Source organism: Strix aluco, chromosome 1 (genome assembly GCF_031877795.1).
Source record: "Strix aluco isolate bStrAlu1 chromosome 1, bStrAlu1.hap1, whole genome shotgun sequence".
NCBI classification, from domain to species: Eukaryota; Metazoa; Chordata; class Aves; order Strigiformes; family Strigidae; genus Strix; species Strix aluco.
This window is the reverse complement of record NC_133931.1, coordinates 134,404,961-134,423,720: the sequence shown is the minus strand read 5'-3', so window position 1 is coordinate 134,423,720 and position 18,760 is coordinate 134,404,961. Positions and strand designations below refer to the sequence as shown.

General features: G+C 40.9%; 1 protein-coding gene across 1 annotated transcript in view; it reads right to left on the bottom strand.

Moving 5' to 3' along the window:
* The window catches only part of SCIN (scinderin), a 49,521-nt gene extending 32,228 nt beyond the window's left edge, over positions 1-17,293 (bottom strand). The window contains exons 1-3 of the mRNA XM_074836579.1: positions 17,057-17,293; positions 12,596-12,750; positions 10,908-11,069 (exon numbers count right to left, since the gene is read on the bottom strand). Coding sequence (XP_074692680.1) covers positions 10,908-11,069; positions 12,596-12,750; positions 17,057-17,255 — 516 coding nt within the window. The 5' untranslated portion in view covers positions 17,256-17,293. The remainder of the gene's footprint in view (positions 1-10,907; positions 11,070-12,595; positions 12,751-17,056) is intronic.
* Between the last annotated feature and the right edge of the window lie 1,467 nt (positions 17,294-18,760).

The window sequence follows — 18,760 nt, the reverse complement described above, 5'->3', positions numbered from 1 at the left end:
TGTTGGCAAGTCCCATTACTCATCCTGAATGCAAAGCATTTCAGAATAAAGAATTTAGATTTCAGTCTTGATGAAAATTATTAAGAGGCAGAACATAAGCTGCAGAGCCGCTAGATACTGAGCTGGATGGAGCTAGTCAAAGGAAATTAATCAGCTTGGCTGGTTGCTTTTTTTCCCTGCTCCCTTCTGGAAGAAAATAGTTTGATTCTTTTTCACATAATTCTATCAAATAGCTCAAATAGTACAGCAATAAAGGTACACAGTCATTTTCAACTTTTTAAAAGTTTGAACTTGTTTGTCTTCATCTACAATGCAAATAACAAGGATTTAATCACAGCCCTCACTGACTAAATTACTGGGGCCTTAGTTTTACAATGTATATACAACTATATAAAATTTAGATTTTGGATGAAAACATGTTTCATTCAAAAAAAGCTTTTTAAGCTATTTCTGCTGACCACTATTGTTATTTAATGGTACTTGAAATGGTGGCTCGGACAAGTGAGAGATGAAATACAGCTCCTCAGTACTAGCAGATGCATACTTTTAGAAGACAGCTAACGTCGATGCCGCCTACATGCAAAACAGCACTAGAAACTTCTGGTATTTACTTTTCACCAGCTTGGACACAAAAGCCCCCAAACTCAGTGATCTCACAGACACGTTCCCTTCAGAAGCATCCTTCAAAGACAATGTTTTAAGTTTATGTCAGGATTACACAAGGTCCCAGAACTGGATCTCTTTCAACTTGCAGACGTTATGCGATGAAAGCTATGAGGTTTTCAGCTTGCCTTTACCAACTTGACTGTAGGCATAAGACAAGAAAAAAAAGAAAATCTGCTTCCAAGTTTTGGTTTAAATACTCTCAAGCTTACTAAGTATCCAGAATCTGGAGACATACTTCACTTCAGGTCTGAACCTTATCTTAAATCTGACTTTTGACATTTCCACAGGACAAGAAAATAGCTGTGCATACTCGGGGAAACAGAATCTTCTTCTGAAGAGTTAATGAAAGACTGCCTTGACTGTGTAGAAAGTCAAAAGTTTCATTTTGAGCAGATTTTAAAATATATTTATTACAGCCATGCATCACTTACAGCCATCTTCTCCCAAAGCTTGGGAGGCTTCCCAAAACACAGACTCCTTTAGTTTCTGAGAATTTCAGCAAACTTACGCATTCTCATCTTGGCCTACCTCCTACTAATTGAGCTTATTTGAAATTATGTGAGAAAACAGGAGTCACTAGAGATATAGCAGCAATAAATAGGAATTCTTTATTTCCCCACAATCTATAGAAGCAATGAGAAAGAAGACATACATAGAGAATTAGCTGAAGAGATCAGGCAGCTGTTGCCTTATCACAGCATGTATGCTGCAATTCATAGAGATTACTTCTTCAGAAAGGTTAAAAGTTCAGTTTCAGTTGTACATGTCAGCCTTCTCTTGGTCTTTTGGTAACTGGCCATGCAACCTCAAACAAGTATTCTCATCTATAAAATGAACCGTGTTTACTGTACTGACCACAAAGGATACTGTGAGACTTAAATTGTCACTGCAAATTACAAAGACCTTTACTTCTCAGACAATAAATTCACATTTTCTTTTCTTAGCACCTCCTAAAGCTCCCACTGCACAATTCACCCTAGCTACCCTGCATTCACAGCATATTCCCCCAGTCTGCCTTCAGTCAGCAAGTGACCAAACTGAGCTCTTTTGCAGTCCCCTGGCTGGCTCTAGGCTTCAAATCAACCTGAGGAAGAAGAAAGATCTTTAAAAATCTATAATAATGGATTTCAGATTTTTTGATCTGCAGACTTCATTATTTTCCTTATAGAGTCCACACCCCTAATCTACAGAAACATTTCCACAAAGTAACATGGCCTAAATACTTTTGTCTTAAACTAAAATAAATAAACATTAAATTTTGTTAGCTGTAACCTTGAGAAACCTTGTGTGTTAAGGTTTTCTCCTGCCACATAAAAAAAACTTGAATCAAAAAGCAGTGTCTGAAAACATCCTTGATCTGGAGTTCACATGAACAACCTACACCATTCCTATAAACACCATCTTCCCTGGTTATTTAAAAAAATACAGATTTTAAAAGCTAGAGAAACAAGAATCTGATTCTTTTCAGCACTAGAGAATAAAGATAGTATTCTTTATTAAAACCCTGAAAGCTAACTTCATGTACTGTATAATCTAATAGAAGGAAGTCAGCAGCCACAAGTCATGAAAGTGTCCCAAAATATATACTTTACTGTATTTACTATGAACACTAAACAAAGAGCTTAAGCATTCAGTGTTACAAGCTTTCAGAAGCTTAGATTTAGTTAAATTTCTCAATTAAAATCTTCAACTATTTTTAAATGTATCTAATTTTGAGGCCTCATGGTAGAAGTTCAGCTGGATATTTACAAGTTTGTCTTCCTGATATAATTTACCCATTTCAATCTCTAGGCAGATTGGGTTTTTAACAATTTAAAGCCAGAAAAAGAGATTTTTCAAAGTTAAAGCCACTTCTTGACAAGGCTAATATTTAGATCTGGATTACCTGAAATACAGTCAGCTAGTTATCTAACCATGTCCAACAGACTACTGAGCTTTTGGCTTGTATTTTACTATTCATGTATTTAATTTTAGACATAAAGTGCTCAACTAGGGCCATAATATGGTATTTAGCTCTAGCTCACTCAGTGCTTTCACAATTTCTTAGCTGTACTACACCTTCACTATTTTTAGGTTTGTTTTGCTAACCTTATTTTGAATTGGAAGGCTGACAAAAAAAAAAGTTTCCATTAAAATGAAAATAGACTTCAAGTGTTCACTCCCCTCAAAAAAAAGGAACTTCATTCATCAGTAATTCCAGTGCCAAGCCCAGTTTATTTTCAGAAGTTTGGACTAGCAGTATTTATCTATTTTTTTTAATCTCTTTAACAGAGTTTGAGAGAGATGCTACGGAAGAGAGCTATTCAGCTACCTGATATTAATGGCTGTTGGTATCAATATGCTTGTTGGATCACAGTGGGACAATTAGCAGCTGAGGGTGAAAAAGTGTATGAATAATTACAGTGCCCACCCTAGAGGTCCTGAGGGAGGTCAGGAAGGCAAACTGGGTGTGTGTCATGCATGTTGCAGTCATAGCGAGATCTCTCCTTGTCTGCCCATTTTGGGACATGGTTTGGTCTCGTACTTCCAGAGTAGCAGGCTTCACTGCTTTTATTCCTGACAGCTTCTGGCCTGAAGAGCTACCTTGACCAAGTCACATGAGATTTCTACAGCACATTAAGTGACCCAACATTTAGCTTCTATACAGAAGTGTGCAGAGCAGGATGACTATGCATGGCTCATGAGTAACTCCCTTTAAGAGTACCTTGGCACTTGCCCCTGTATGGAGGGGGGCTGTGAAAGTACACCTCCTGCCTTCCTGTTCCAGCTCCAAAACAAAACAAAACTTGCTTATTTCAGAAGTGACAAAAAACAAATTTTCCCTTCTAACACACAGCAATCTCTGTATTGAACTGGTGGCCTGCTCAGTTTGGAAGCAAATGAAAACATATTTTGCATCCTGGTGTGTTTTCTGGGAAACTTAGCCAAGACAATGAAGGCAAAAGCCAAGAAGCTTAAATCTGAAGAACTCAATTTTGGTCTAGTTACAAACATGTCCTGAACATACAAGTGTTTTAAACCTGTATCTCTGTTGAAATACCTAGTTCCATACTGTTAACTGCTGATTTACATTCTCTTACATGAAGAGACATTAAAAAGCTAAATAAATTACATTTTTCAAAACTCTAATTTGAAGCAAATTTGTTGCAGAACTTCAATTTTGGTAGAAAACAACAGTTAAATGTTTAATAAATTAAGTCTTACTAATTTTAAAATAAAAATTTAAGATTTCATTAAGGAAAGACTTTAAGCCAAGTATCACAAGCTGGTGCGCCTTCAATCTTTGCTGGCAGGCCCTGATGCATCCTAAACCTGTCCACCTTTGCCTGCATCACCTCAACTAAAACAAAATTACCACTCTTAGTTGAGAGTCAGCTAAATCTGTACTGTGGATCTTGTCATGTCAACATGACATAACTTACACTGACTTAATGTATGTCAGTCAGGATGTCTTCTGTTCCTCTAAACCACATTAGGTAGAGGCACAGCTACGAAGCAGAGGGGACTAAGCTGGTTCTGTTTATTAGATAGCAGTAGATCAGAGCCTGGGCAAATCACCACATCACAGAAAGCCACTGTAGTGGTTTCACCGTGGGTAGGTAGAAGAAAAGCTGATGAGGCTTGTAAAGATAGGTGGGTCAGGAGGAGAGGAGCTGTGATGCACTCCTAGTGCTCACATGTGAGTGAACCTAAGATACCAATTCTTGAGGGGAATAGAAAAAACTAGCAAAGCTAGAGGCAGATTGAACATGCATGAATATTGGCAAAGCTTTTATACATATCTTATGCTCCTACCAAAATAATTGACATGCACTCAGCTGAGACTCCACTTGTTCTCTTCATGTTCATTAATAAACAGCTGTTCTGGTGAGGCAAGAGTTCATTTTAGCTGCAACTGTTAAAGTCTAGTCTCTTAAATTAAAAAGATTTAAAGGAAAAATGCCAATACAAAATACAAATAGACTTGGAAAAAAGTTTTTATATGAACTGCAAACAGAAAAACTTTCAATGCCTTCAGTTCTCAGTAAAAGCATTTGGAAAACAAATACATATTACCTTGGTGTTTGCAATTCAAACACCAAGTTTTTGGAAATAAAATGAAGAGTCCTAAGCAAGAGTGTGGAGGTTTGGTTTTTTTTGAAGTGAAGAAAGAGTGCTAAATTAAGAAAACAAAGTCCAAATGGTGGGGAAATAACTGAACAGCAAAACTGAATGAACGTGACTAGGATACAGTACTTTTTGTCAGTTCCCTGACATTCAGGTTTTTTTAGGAACTGACATATATATAAGAAGAGTGTTTGGACTGAACCAGGTTAATATAGGCTTCTGGAAACATTTTTCTCCTTAAATTATTCAATGTTTTTTCCTGTCTTGACTGCTGAATTTTTGATACAGGCAGGGGGGGGGGGGGAAAAAAAAAATCATTTCACATATTCATCAAATCGGCCTTTTACATTTGTTGAAACTGTAATACACTGAACCATTTAAAGTTGTGGAGTTTTGATAATCCAAAACAAACTCTGAATTCCTTCAGCCAGAATGCTGCTGAGACCACCATGAGCTTGGTCCTGGTACAATTACAGTAGTGTCTTTGTAACCTGTCTTGTAGTCTCCCATTTGATTCAACCAGAACAAATTGTCAGAATAAAAATAAGTCAGATGTACCAGTCATACACTTAACTACATTCATTTTTCCTCTCACATCTGTTTTACCAGTATATTCTAGGAATAGCTGTTACTGTATCACAGTGCATTAAAGGGTGAGTACCAGCAGTATATTCATTCTAAATAACAGCTCAAGCAGCACAGCATCTGGATTTCCTGCAGCATGATGAAGAAAACTAACCTAACTGAATCCTTGTGCATACATGTATGTCCCGTCCACCTTTAATGATGGTCCCTTTCAGCCACTTTTCTGCATAAAAGTGGGGGTGAGGGGAAGCATACCCTGAATACTCTACCTGAAGTGGAAGGAAAGAAAAAGGCTGAATATTTATTTTTCTCCATCTGATTGCTTTGGGACTATAACAATTTCCAGAACATTGGAGTTTACAATACTGGAGCTGTAAAAATAATTGGTTCACAGATTTACAGAAAAATGAGATGCTTGCTTAATAAGATGCACTGTGCATACATACAACCACATTTTTAAGCTGTTAATAAGTCCATAAAGTTAATAAAGAACAAAAGCAGTTTAGTTCTTCAAGCTCTGCTACTTGTTTGGCACTTCCTGCTAAGCACAAGCAATAGTTTAACTCTCAGCCGAGGGAAACTGGGGAAGAGGTTAGTTGTAGGAAAAACATGTGAATGAAAAACATGGAAAAAGGACATGACTAGTTGGTTGTTAATGCAAGGGAAAGCAATTAGAAAGAGAAACTTGCAGTGATGAACTCCAACATGCAAGATTCTGCTCTTCCAGTCCTGTTTATACCCAAACAGTGACTTTATTAAAGCACTCAATATGTTGATTGTGAACTGGTTTCTCTAAAGGAAGAGAAGCAAAGCCACACAGAAGAGATAGTGCAGGCAAGAAGGCAGGGAGATTACAAAAGCAAGCAAAACTGCAACTGTGCTTAAGGTTGTAATGTGATGCTGAATCACACCCCATAGTCATAATCATAAAGCAAGTATCTGTCCTCTTGGTCCTTTACTGTAAAAAGCAGAAGTTAATTTTCTTTTGTAAATATAATTTAATGTATAGGAAATTAACAGTTTTTATAAAAAGCAGCTGTCAAAAAAGCTAGCCTTTTTGCTTGATCTATTTTTTCTAGTGTCTTTGTGCAAGACAGCGATCTTTTTCCTGTTGACATACCTATTATGTCAGGAGTTCAAGTAGGAGTATACTGACAGATCCATGATCACAACAGCTTTATTCAGTCTTATACTTTTGAGTTCTAACATCACGATTTTCACTTGTGATTCATGGAGCCCTTGAAAAATACATACATTGATTGCTGGATGGCCCAAGTTGTTTTTAAGCACACCACAGGCTCTTAAATTTCAAACCAGCAACCTCTTGGCTGTTTATAAATCAGTTTATAAGCACCACTTAGGAATGGAAAGAATGGACAGAGCGCATTTCATCTTCAGTCTTTACTTAACTTGACACATATTTATCACCTCACCACCATCTGCATTCTTCCTTTGGGAAGAAAGGTAACATTTTGTTAGCAGAACTTTGATTGTACTGACCAAAATTTCCGGCCTCAGTCAGGCCCAAGCTCAGAACTGCTTCATACTTATCACACATCTCCCCCTCCCTTCTGCAGTCACTTGGCTCATAGCACTGCAGCTGTGTCCCATCAAGAGGTAAATCAGAGAGAATCGAGTCTCACTTTTTACAAAGCTCTATGAACAAATGTGTAGAGTATTTTTGCTGGTCTAAGCAAAAGGACACAGCTTCACGCAGCCTTCATACAGCAGAGATTCCCAAACTGAGCTGAGAAGCTTTCAATAAAATCATCTGATCACTTCATGTTGTTTTATTGTATTGCTACTCCCATTACTTCTGCTCCATTTTGATAACTACCCAAATTATCAACACGTCTCAACATTCACCTTTTGTACATCACCAGTATACATAGGGTGAACTTCACAATATTGCCAAGTTTCTTTCCCACTTTAAATCAATCACTAAGTAAATTGACAAGAGATTAAAGTCTTTAGCACACCTTATCAGAAATATACATGTATAAACCATATTAACATATGCATCTGAATAATACTAAAATAAGACTGGGAAACAGTGCGTGTGTTATTCACTGAATGGCACAATGATTAGTCTTTTTCCGTCCCTTCCATGGTCATTTTCCATGCACTCTCATGCTCCTTGCTGTTTTGAACATTTGTCTTGGTCATGGAGGAAGAAAGAGGGATGTGGCTAAGGGGAGGTGGCCGGAGGATGGGGTCATGCAGGGAGAGCTGCATCTGGAGGTAAAGGGGGACAACACAGAGCAAGGCCAGAGAGTTTACAGCCACCAAGAACTGCCAAACCCATCCCGGTGCCTCTCACATGGGACACCAGGAAGACCTCAGCACCCTCCAGCCAAAAGGACAGGATGGAAAGTATGGCAGAAGACAACAGCTTCCAGGAAGACTTGAGCACAGCTATGCCAGGACAGGACACACTAAGCAGCACCTGACAAGATAAGGTGCGCTTTACTCCAGACCTGTACAAAGCCATCCCAGCAACTGCCCTGCATTGTCTCACCTGCCCTGTCCCAAAGGCTCCCTTACAGGGAGATTCCCAATTTTATCAAAGTGTTATGGAAATCCCTTGCAGAAAAAAATAAAATAAAGCATAAATCAGTGTCTGGCACCCCTGGCGCCCTCCTGAATCACCCATTGCACTGGAACATCAGTCTGGTGGTCACAGCACTCATGTCATGGTCTTACAGAAGACTGTTTGAATAAAAAGTCTTTACACATTATCCACAGCTAATGACTCCACTCATATCAAAGACAGTGTTTTCTCTGCCTTCTGCTTCTGTTCCAGAGTTCAAAGGAGGCAATATAAGACCTGGGCAGGATATCTGAAGTGCTGTAAATGTGGTTTAGTAACTTATCTAGGTATGAGGTAGCCATCAGAACTTGAACTGTAAATGTGAACCTAGCGGGAAATGTACATAAATACTCTTTACTTAAGGCATTATCACCAGGAGGGAAACCTTAGTGACTAATAATGACTTTATTCCTGATCATTATTACCTTTTTTAATTTTCTCTTATCTGTTCAAACCACAGGTTTAAACTACTGCAGTAATTGAGCTCAATGGGAAAACTAAAATGATTTTCCATTATATTAGATAAGTGGCTTGACAAAATATAACTGGAAATGGACTGCACAAGCAGTTCTGCAGTGCCATGGAGACCACCCTTCTGGTTAGCTAAGAGACTGGGGAAAGAAAGTCTCAGAAATTCATCTTATTTGACATGCTACAATAATTTGATATTCAAAGCACTGACCACAAGCTCATTATTTTATGCAACTACTGCCCATTATTCTCAGACAATGATTCAGTAGTGCCCTGTGATAAATCCCAAGACTCGAGAGCAACCCTATTTAAGATTCATTTTATTTCAATTATTAAGGAATATACTTGAGCCCAAATCGGTTTTTTTCTTTTTTTTAAAGGACAATGAAATTCAATTAAAAGTTCCTTTAACTCACCCATTTACAATAGGCCTCTACTCATAGAAAATTTCAATCTGAAATACAGTTATTTCAGCTTGAAATATAGTCCTTATAAAACTTACTCAGGATTTCCACTGTGATAGTGCATTTTCTACCACACCTATTTCTCTATAGGCACTTCACCAGACTCACATATCTTCGTCTTAAAGTATGTCACACATTGCCTTTTCATCTCCCCCAGGAAAGGTCTGGTATATGTAATAACCTATGATGGAATTACTACAAATGTCTGGATGCTGAAACACTTTTTTCCTTAACTTGTTAATACACCCAAGAAAACCCATCCCTTGTATACCACTGACACAGCAAGACCAAGAAGTGGTCTTAGTCATGTGATTTGACTGACATTTCCCATAGCGTGGTAAAAGAGAGATCTGGGTGTTCACATCTAATCTTTCTTCCTACAAAGGCACAAGGTTGCATTGCTGCTTGACCTCTGTCTTGTCAAACAGGAAATCAGAAACCAGAGTGATGTTATACTAAGAAAAGAAAAAGGCTCACAACGTACATTCAGTATTAGAAATCAAGACTCTAAAGCCATATAACATTTAACGGCTTAGTGACAGTGTTCTCCTCTCAGTAAATCTCATCAAAAGGGATGAACCCCAAGCTATACATATAACACCACTATATACCCATAGTGCATTTCATCAGTGTCATTGTGTGCATGCATGTCTGCAGTGTGACCTGAGTAACTACTTTAGGTGAACTGGGTAAGTGTATCACAGTAAGGGTCAGGACAAGTCGAATTCATGGAGTACACCCAGTTCCATAGGGTGTCCATGGAAGGTTAACTCAAGAAAACTCAAGTCCTGTGACAGCCTGACTGCAAATGCAGCATTTTCTGTCAATGTTTAGTTCCAACTTTCCCATCTCCCATGGGCTAACTCTGAAAGGGAATAGATGATTTGGGTCTTCTATGCAAAGTGACGCTGAAACTGTTTGGATACTGATCACTTGACTGTTTCAGATGATTAGACAACACTGCCATAGGCGGAAGGGGATAATTTTAGAAAAATGCTGGTTGGTGTTCTATCTGAAGGCTACTAAACATAATAAAAATCAGACTTAACCAATATAGCTATGTGATACCAAATACCTTCAATTGTCACACCAGGGCATGCTTTTCAGAGGAAAAAGCCAAATGCATAACATGAGTTCAGAAGAGCTCCTTTTTCAATAGGTCAGGGAACTCTTCTCTGAAATCTTGCTGAAGTAGCTGACCACTTCCTTGCAAAGCACTATGGTTAAGACCAACTGCAGATGCTGCCTTGTAGATAAACTGTTTTCTTTCATATGCTCTTCATTTTATACATGTCAGCATATCAGGCATGGGAACAATTTCAAATTGATAACTAGCAACTAACTAGTGTTGACTACATCCCAGCTGCTACTTTTAGTATCAAAAAGTCTTAATGTGAATTATGAGGTGACAGTACTATAAGTCATCTGAAGCAAGAAAAATTATCTTACCTGTCCATATGCTTCTGTGCTGTCTCTACTTGTTTACAGCAGAAAGCCTTAAAGTATGGGACTGCTTCTCAAATGATCTCTTGAAATATTCAAGTAATTTTGTAACACATTGCATGACAAGTTTATTATGACAACTGCTTTTGCAGCTATTTATTTAAGGTGAATTGCCACAATCAAAGTCTTATGAAGAAATGCTCTTAAGAGAAAGGTCCAGTCTGTGTTCTGCTCTGAACCCTAGCACTGGTCTCATTCAGCTGGTAGCTGGTGCCAAAGTCAGAAAGAACTTACTGTGAACAGCTTAAGGTTCAAACATCAGCAGTAAAAAAATCCCAAAGCCTTGAGTGGGAAAGGGAACTGTTTCCTGAAGGATAATCTGTGCATACTTCAGAAAACATTTAGGGCAGCTTTGAACCTTCAAAGTGTTGTGACACTAAAACTGATTTTCTAAAGCAGATTCTTTCTGTCAGTTTAGGTGGGTGACAAAACCAGTTGTGCATTTCAGGGGATGATTCAGACCTTAGAAGGGATGCTGTATCTCTTACTTTTTGGTGTGTTTTGCGCTAGGAAAGACTTACAGTTCCGAGGTCAATAATGAAGCAATCTCCTTTGTTGAAGCTTGTCCAAGCCAGGGGAACTTCTGTGGCTCTTACAACTCTCCGGCCCTTGATATGCAGAAGCCTCTGGGCACTCAGATCATTAGTAACAACATGATTAAATCCAGAGGCAACACCACCTGCCTGAATAAAACAAAACAAAGCAGCAAGCTTTATTTCAGCTTGATTTCTGCAAAGTTACCTTTTTGCTGCAGATGAGGAGCTAGCAGGGGAAAAAAATAGTTTATGCAGTGAGACATGAGCCAAAATGATATAGTTTAATAGTGCTGACCAGCAACACTGCTGCTGCTGAACTCTTAGGTGTGAACCTTTATCTGAGGGAGCGGATGTCACCCTGCTTCAAAGGTTTTCAGATGAACAGGGAAAGGGAAAGCACAGGATTTACAGCACTCTCCTGTATCACCCAGAGGATGAGGTAATACCAAACCACACTGTTAGGACAAAAGTCAGGAGGCTGTCAAATAAGGACTGAGGAAAAGCAGAGGAATACACAGCTCCTGTATAAGTTTTCCCAACTTCCTTAAATCTCAAAGGTCTGAGTGGTTTTAGTGCCTGGTTATGTATAGAGGGAGGGGTAATTTCACAGCAGCTCCATAATTTTATGAAAGGAATATTTGAAATTTAGGAGGCAATCTAGGAAGGAGCACCAAACTGGGGGAAATGAGACCAAACCATTGATTTCCAATCTATAAAGTGTAAGTTTAAGCATAACTTATTCCTGTAAACTGGCTTGGCTGTCTGCCTCTGAGGCAGACTTCTCCACTCCTTCAGGAGACCCAGACCTTGGATTGGAATAGAAACTGGCTCTTGAAATTACAAAAAAACCCCAAAAAACGTAGAAGAGTGGGCAGTCACTGTGAAGATCTTACACAAGCAGAGTTAAAAGCTTCAAATTGGTTGTGTATACTGTGACAAGTTACAAACCTCCATAATGGGAAAAAAAGGCTGACTGAGCAACAGTTCCCAAAGCTCCTACTACAGGGAAATTCCCAGAAGATACATTACTTTATTCTTAAAAAAACCCACAGATATCACAAAAAAATTTCCTTCCAAAGATTCAGTTTCTGGAAGTGACACAAGGAGTCTGACATTACAGCTTTTTAAAATATAAAATTTTCATGAAAAATATTCATGACTGTATCTACCTCAAAGAAAAAAAACCTGCAGCAGGACTGTAAAAGCACCATTTTTAGACTGAAGTGAGGTTTTGGTCTTTTCCACTCTGTTCATGTTTTCAACCACTTAAGCACATTGGGTCCTGCATTTGAACAAAATGATTCAGTCTGCAATACAGAAATGGTTTCTGTGCGATTTACTACCTCCCAAACACAGAGAGTCCCTGCTGTGAGCTCCCTTAGACACAGAAGTATGAAATCTCAGGATAGCCTGATTTTGGGGGGCGGGGGAAAAAAAAAAAATCATTGGGAAAGGTTTGCACGTATCAGAAAAGGCACTGGTAAACAAGCTGCTGCTTTCTGTACAAGTACTGGGGCTCCTATGGTTTTAAGGACAGATAGCTCAGATCTAAAAGCATTAAGCATTAAGAAACAATTTTTAAACTTTTCATTTACAACGCAAAATATCTGATTTTACTTGGGAGACAATGTTACATATATTTTTAGAATACATTTTGACAGCTGGCTCTTTACCTTATACTTAATTCCTCCTTTGAAGTAGCCCACAAACTCAGTAGACTCATATCCTTGAATTTCTCTACTCTGCACAGGCTTTCCTCCTAGATAGTCATCCATTTGAACAGCAAAGATAGCTGCAGCTGTGCTTTCATCCTGGGTACATTCTTTCCCTGAAATAAGATGAAACATGTCTATAAAGCACTAATATAACTTTGAATTCTGTCAAAGAAAATGTTTGTGACAATCAGGAAATGCCTACCACAGGTTGTACAGCCCATGTATATGTTGAAACAAAGCACTACATTGTACCAAATGCATGACCAACCAGACCATTTTTAACTACTTGTAGAACTGCCTTCATAAGCAAGAAAAAGTGAAAATTAGCCAAGTTTGTCTTCACTCAGGCTCTTTGAAAAAGAGACTATTTTAATTCAGTGAGTTTAGCATGGCAAGCACCTGCAGTAATGATTTTCAAACTTTGAGTTACAGTGCAAAGACAAAGGAAGGTCATGTCAAAGGACTGATTAGATGGTCAATCGTGTATTTATGCTAAGAACAGCTCACCAAGCCATAAAGTTAAAATAATTCAAAAGCAGTCCTCCTGACACTATAATACAAGCAAGGGTATTTTTGCTTAGATATCTTCTACCAGATTGCCTGGTACAGCTGGGAGAAAGAAAAGCAGCTTTGGGGCTCATATTTGCTTCATGAGGTCATACTTTACTTTGTACCTTTCAGAGATTAGCCTCTTCCCAGGACTGTGGCAAAATGGCCTCCATACCTAGTGTGTTGATGGCCTAATCATGCTGCAAAGCAGGCTGTATATTAAAACAAAACTTTTTAACATGGGCCCATACATTTTTGATGAATATTTTTCAGCAGTTTTGACTGTTTCAAGAGCACAAGTAGGATCAAAACATCTCAAAAACGAGGCTTCTCAAGAACTTTTGAAGAGTAAGGAAAAGTGAGATTTTCCTTTTAGTTTTTTTTTTTTTCTTTCTAAATAAGAGGAATATGCTGGTATACAAGCAACAGTTCTCAAGAGCAGCTTCTCACATTAACAGTCTGGACAGATACCTCTCACAGGCTGTGGAAGAAGGGGAAGTGCGTAGTGAGGTGCTGGTGTCACAGGAAGCCTGTTGATAAGGTATGAAGAAAGAATAAAGCATAGGAAAGGGGGGACAGGGGTGCCTAAGGAGATCACCAACCCAGCTCCTCTCTTAAGGAGAACAAGTGCCCTATGGTCCAGCAGCACAAATGCCTCAAGACAACTTTCCACTGCCTACCAACTGTGCTTCTGCCAGAAGTGGTGCCACTGTTGCCACCACCATAGCTTTTGTGGGGACACAGGTGCAACAGGAACCTCCAGAAAACAGCAAAGATGAAATATGGAAGGGATCCAAAGAATAATAGAGGCATAGGGAAGAGAAGAGCATGAGGTCTGCCCAAAAAAGGTAAAAAAATATTACTGAAAGTAGAATGTAACCCAAGAACCTCTGGGAAAAAAACAAAAACCCCATCACTCAGTGATAGCATATTGCCACAAAGCAAGTCTTTCTCAGACCTGGGTACCACCTTAAAGTTAGCAGTAAAGTTTTGAGGCTTGTTTTGGGGGGGTTTTGTTTTTTTAAACAGGGTTATTATGTCCATTAGGACTAGATCCTTCAGATTTATTGCTTGCAGTTACACAACAACCCTGTTGTGGTCAAAAAAAACTGATTTTGGAACAGTGTTAGAGATAAGAACCACTACCAGGCTTGGTCTCCCAGCTGCTATGCAATAAAATACTCAGTGAAACCCTAGTTGAAAAAACAAGTGAGCATCAGTCCAAGTGTAGGTTATTCAAGCTTATATGAAAGACAGATTTACCTTATAGTCTGATGCACAAATGGCTATAAATAAGCCAGAGCATATATGAAAAATAACAAGATTTTTACCAGACTAGATCCTGGTTCATACGGACAGGTCTTACCACTTAATCTCTGGGTAAAAGGATTCAAAACCAGTCAAAAACATAATGCATGATTTTATTAAAGATACTAAGTGGATTATAGCCAGTCTTACTCCCACAAGTAGCCTCATATTGGCACAGCACATGCTGTTTCCACTAGTGATGGTTTCAAGTTGAGACAGCTCCCTTAGGATTAGTTTAACTACAAAGACATCCCTCAAGTGTCAGTGCAGACAACTGAGCCAGGATCTCTGAGTAAAGTTAAAAATGGAAACAGCTACAACACAGATCCACACCGATTGCTTGGCCATGCCAACATCACTGCAGCACCTGAGTTGGCTTGTTCAGAAATTATCTGACATGGACAGCACTTCACTGTATCCGAGATATTTGGTAAAACAGGGGCTTTCGCATAAGAAGCTTCAGGCTGATAGAACAATTGTTTGGTCACTTTAACCCTAGGATGCCAGTCACAGCACAAGACTGTCAGCACATCAAGGTCTCAGACCATCCTCCCATGGTCTAGACCTCCTTCTAACCCTTGGGTATGCCCACACAATGTATTAGGAGGAAGTTTGCCACTATATAATACAAAAATTCATTGCTTTTAGTCTGAATTTAGGGTCTTTTTTGATGAAGTCAGAATCCATTTGCTCAATGCCACCATTATGAGGCCCCCACAATAACACATGGCACAAATGCCAGACAGGAGGAGGACCGTGTCACCAAATGGCAAGGCCCTAGTAAGTATCTAAGTTGAAAGTCTGTAAGGTTTCCACCAATCCAATTTCACAAGAGTTCTTTCCATTCCAGTGTCTGACAGATAATGACTGCTGTAACTGTTCAGAGACGCCTTATGGGAAGTCTTCAGAAAGACCCTAGTGAGGTCTTCCTGGCCCACAGGTTATACAGCCTTTGCTCATGAGGGAGAAGTTCAGTGTACGTAACAGCAGTGGGAATCAGTCAGCAAAAATACCAAAATGATTAAACTCTGGCGCTGGGTGTGACTGCCCTTTCCCATACACCTTGTATGAAGTTCTGGTCTCCTCTTGCTATTCAGCGTGCAGCGGTGTTTGAGCACCTCCGCCCCACTACTGGCGTATCTTGCAAGCAGGAAGGGATTTCCCAGGAGCTATCCACGCTGCTGCCAACCTGCCAGCTGCATAAGAACAATGTGTGCCCAGATTACCCAAAGCTATTTACAATTATCTGGATATCACCACATCAGCACGAGATGCGCATCAGTGTGTATAACTAAAGCTCTTTAGCCAACAGCAAAGAGGTTTTAATTAGTGCAAGTGTCAGTCACTGTTTTGACTTTACTTCCAGTTGCAAAGACACCTTGCATCTTTCCCCGGGAAGCATCTACTGTATCTTAGCTTCTACATAAGTAGTTCTAACTTCATTAACAAAGGTCTAAATAGCCAAACCCTGCTATTAACTAGCAGCACTGCTGACATAAGAACATCTGCCATAAAATCATTTACAGTGCCATCTATGATTATACTCACGTCAAGAGATGGACACTATCCCATGTGCCAGCTGGGTAACTTATAAAACACGCAAAACTAAACAAGCATCAAACATTTATGCAGAAACAATCCCAGCTGTATCTGCTATTTTTCAATCTGTTCAAAAGCACAAGCGAGAATCAGAGCAACTCAAACACATTAACGTTAATACCCGCTGACCTGTCTTTACGTGCATTCACTGAGATGATTGCCAACAAACACAAACCTGATGGTGAAACAAGAAGAAAGAAATAGATCTCAGACAGCTACACTGCTACAACTGTGGTCAGATGCCTTGGTGACCAGACAAGAAAGTCTCTCTTGACCTCCAAGAGATGAGGAAGCCATCTAAAATGCATCCTTACATCAGACATGTTTTGTTGTAAACACTGTGCTAGCAAAGGTTGAAGGCAAAGGATATCAGTCCAATTCTAGTACTCCCCGTTGCTTCAGGAGGGGCTTTACTGGGCTGACAGACTGGTATTAAAAGCAAAATTAGTCTAGCTGAAAAAGGCAACATCTGGACACTGAGCAGCGCAACAATGCCACAGGGAAGTAGCCGAGATGAAATTTTGGTCCTAGTGGCAACAGAGGCAAGAAACCTTTTCACCTGAATGAAGGCAGGATTTCCCTTTGCGAATCTTGGTTGGACGCAGCCAAGACCTGACTTTAACTTTCCACCGCTTCTCCAAACTGCCCTCCCAAAGCAAGCAAACGTCCACCTTTCTGCCACAGCCCGCTTTCTCACCCCGAAGCCCCTTAGCAGAAGAGGCACCCAGAACCGCTGAGGCTTGGCATCGCCCCGATCCCCGGCGGCAGCCCTACTGCTGCTGTTAAAGCGCCTCAACCCGGGCGCTTCACACACCCCGCGCTCCTGAGGAGGGAGCGGGGAGGCGGCTCCACCTCCCCAGCCCCTGGCGCCCAGCGAAGCCGCAAGGAGCGGCGGTGGCGGCGGGCGGCCAGCGCCCGCCCGCCCGGCCCCCCGCTGCCGCTCCCGGTGCCGCTCCCGCGTACCCAGCCAGTAGTGGAGGCGGTAGGCGGCGGCGGCGCCGCGACGGACGGTGCACAGCACCAGGTACGCGTCCCCCACGAAGAAGTCTCCGTGGTGGCTGGGGGGCACCGGCACCAGCTCCAGCTGCTCGACGCGCCACACCTGCAGCCCGCTCCGCTGCCCGGCCTCGGCGAAGACCGGCGGGGACCGCTCGGGAGCCATGGCCGGGAGCGAGAAACGGGGCACCGAGAAACAGCACTGCCTGCACCGCCCCACCGCCCTTATAGCGGCGGAGCGGGGCGGAGCGGGACGGGACGGGGAGGGCACCGCCCGCAGCCGCCGGGGCGGGGACCCCGGTGAGGGGGGCCAGGGGTGCGTGTGCCGGCCCTCCCCGGCGGCCCCGCTGAGTTTTTTTAGTCTTTAACACGCCTACAAACTTCACCCGGCATACCTTTTCCTTCTCTGCCCCAAAGCCGTCGCGGAGGTGTTACGAAAAATCAGCCTCACTTGCTGCAAATGGGAAATTGGTCTCTTCTAAAATGAGAAGGGGTGCAAAAAAAAAAAAAAAAAAGTCAAGAAAGCAAAGCACAACCGGCCTAACCCGGTAGCTACGGGTGTTACTGTGCTGTGCATTTGGTTTATGTAATTATCACATCTGCCTTGTTTTTGTAAGCTGCTCATATCAGAATACAAAGAGTTTTTATAGCCTTGCGCTTGCTGCTGAGCTCTTGTTTTTACCACAGGTTGGAATGGCAGAGCACAGCTCTCACTCTCCATCCAATAATTTCATTTTATTTCTCCAATATTGCCAGGAATCTTTTTGTAGGGGGGGAAATCTTGTATCGTTTTGAAGACTCCATATAAAGCCCAGAATCTATATAAATTTCACTTTCTCAGAAAATGGAAAGCATTGTGCTGGTGTTTTTCCAACACCATGCAACAACAACCCAAAAGGGTTAAACCTACTTCCTACTTGTCCTTTAGAAATGGTTGGTACAGCATCCTGGCAGGTTGTTACAACATGAAAATTATAGCAAATCACTGCTTTCAGCTAATTCTGATAGGAGCTAGATTAATCTGGATAGGATACAGATAGGTGCAGCTCAAGCTCTCAGTATATCAAAAGATATATTTCAGAGAGGGCTGTGTTTAGGTCCATTATCATATCCACCTGGATTAATTTTGAGGGTCCTGATTTCCCTACTACTTTGTTTTAGCAAGTTAATACAACCAGAGTGCAAGTATCCACCTGCAGGTGGATTGGGGCTACCTCAGTCAGGAGGGAGAGGCACTGCTAAACACAACAGAGCAGCTGGAGAGCAGCTTCCCTGGCAAAAAGTTAAAAAATGCACCACATCTAAGAAATGCTTTTAACTATATTCCCTGCTTTCTTTTCATACTGTCTGGTGTACAGTATAGCTATTGAGAGAAAAGATGCCATTACACAATGTGTACCTACTATCACCTCCCATTTTGGTGAGCATCCTGTCATCAGCTTGCCAGACCGAGGTGTACAGGCACCCTCAGCTGTATCCCCACTGTTTAAAAGAGGAACCTGCGGGTGCTCTGCTTTGTCCAAGGTCCAGCTGAACATGTTACAGCTCACCTTCACCAGTTCATGGCCAAGCATTTTATCCCTCATTCTGCCAGCGCTGAGGACTTGGTGAGGCCGAGTCTGCTTGATAAAGCACTATGCGTCCCAAATGAAATACTTTTCTCCAGACAGT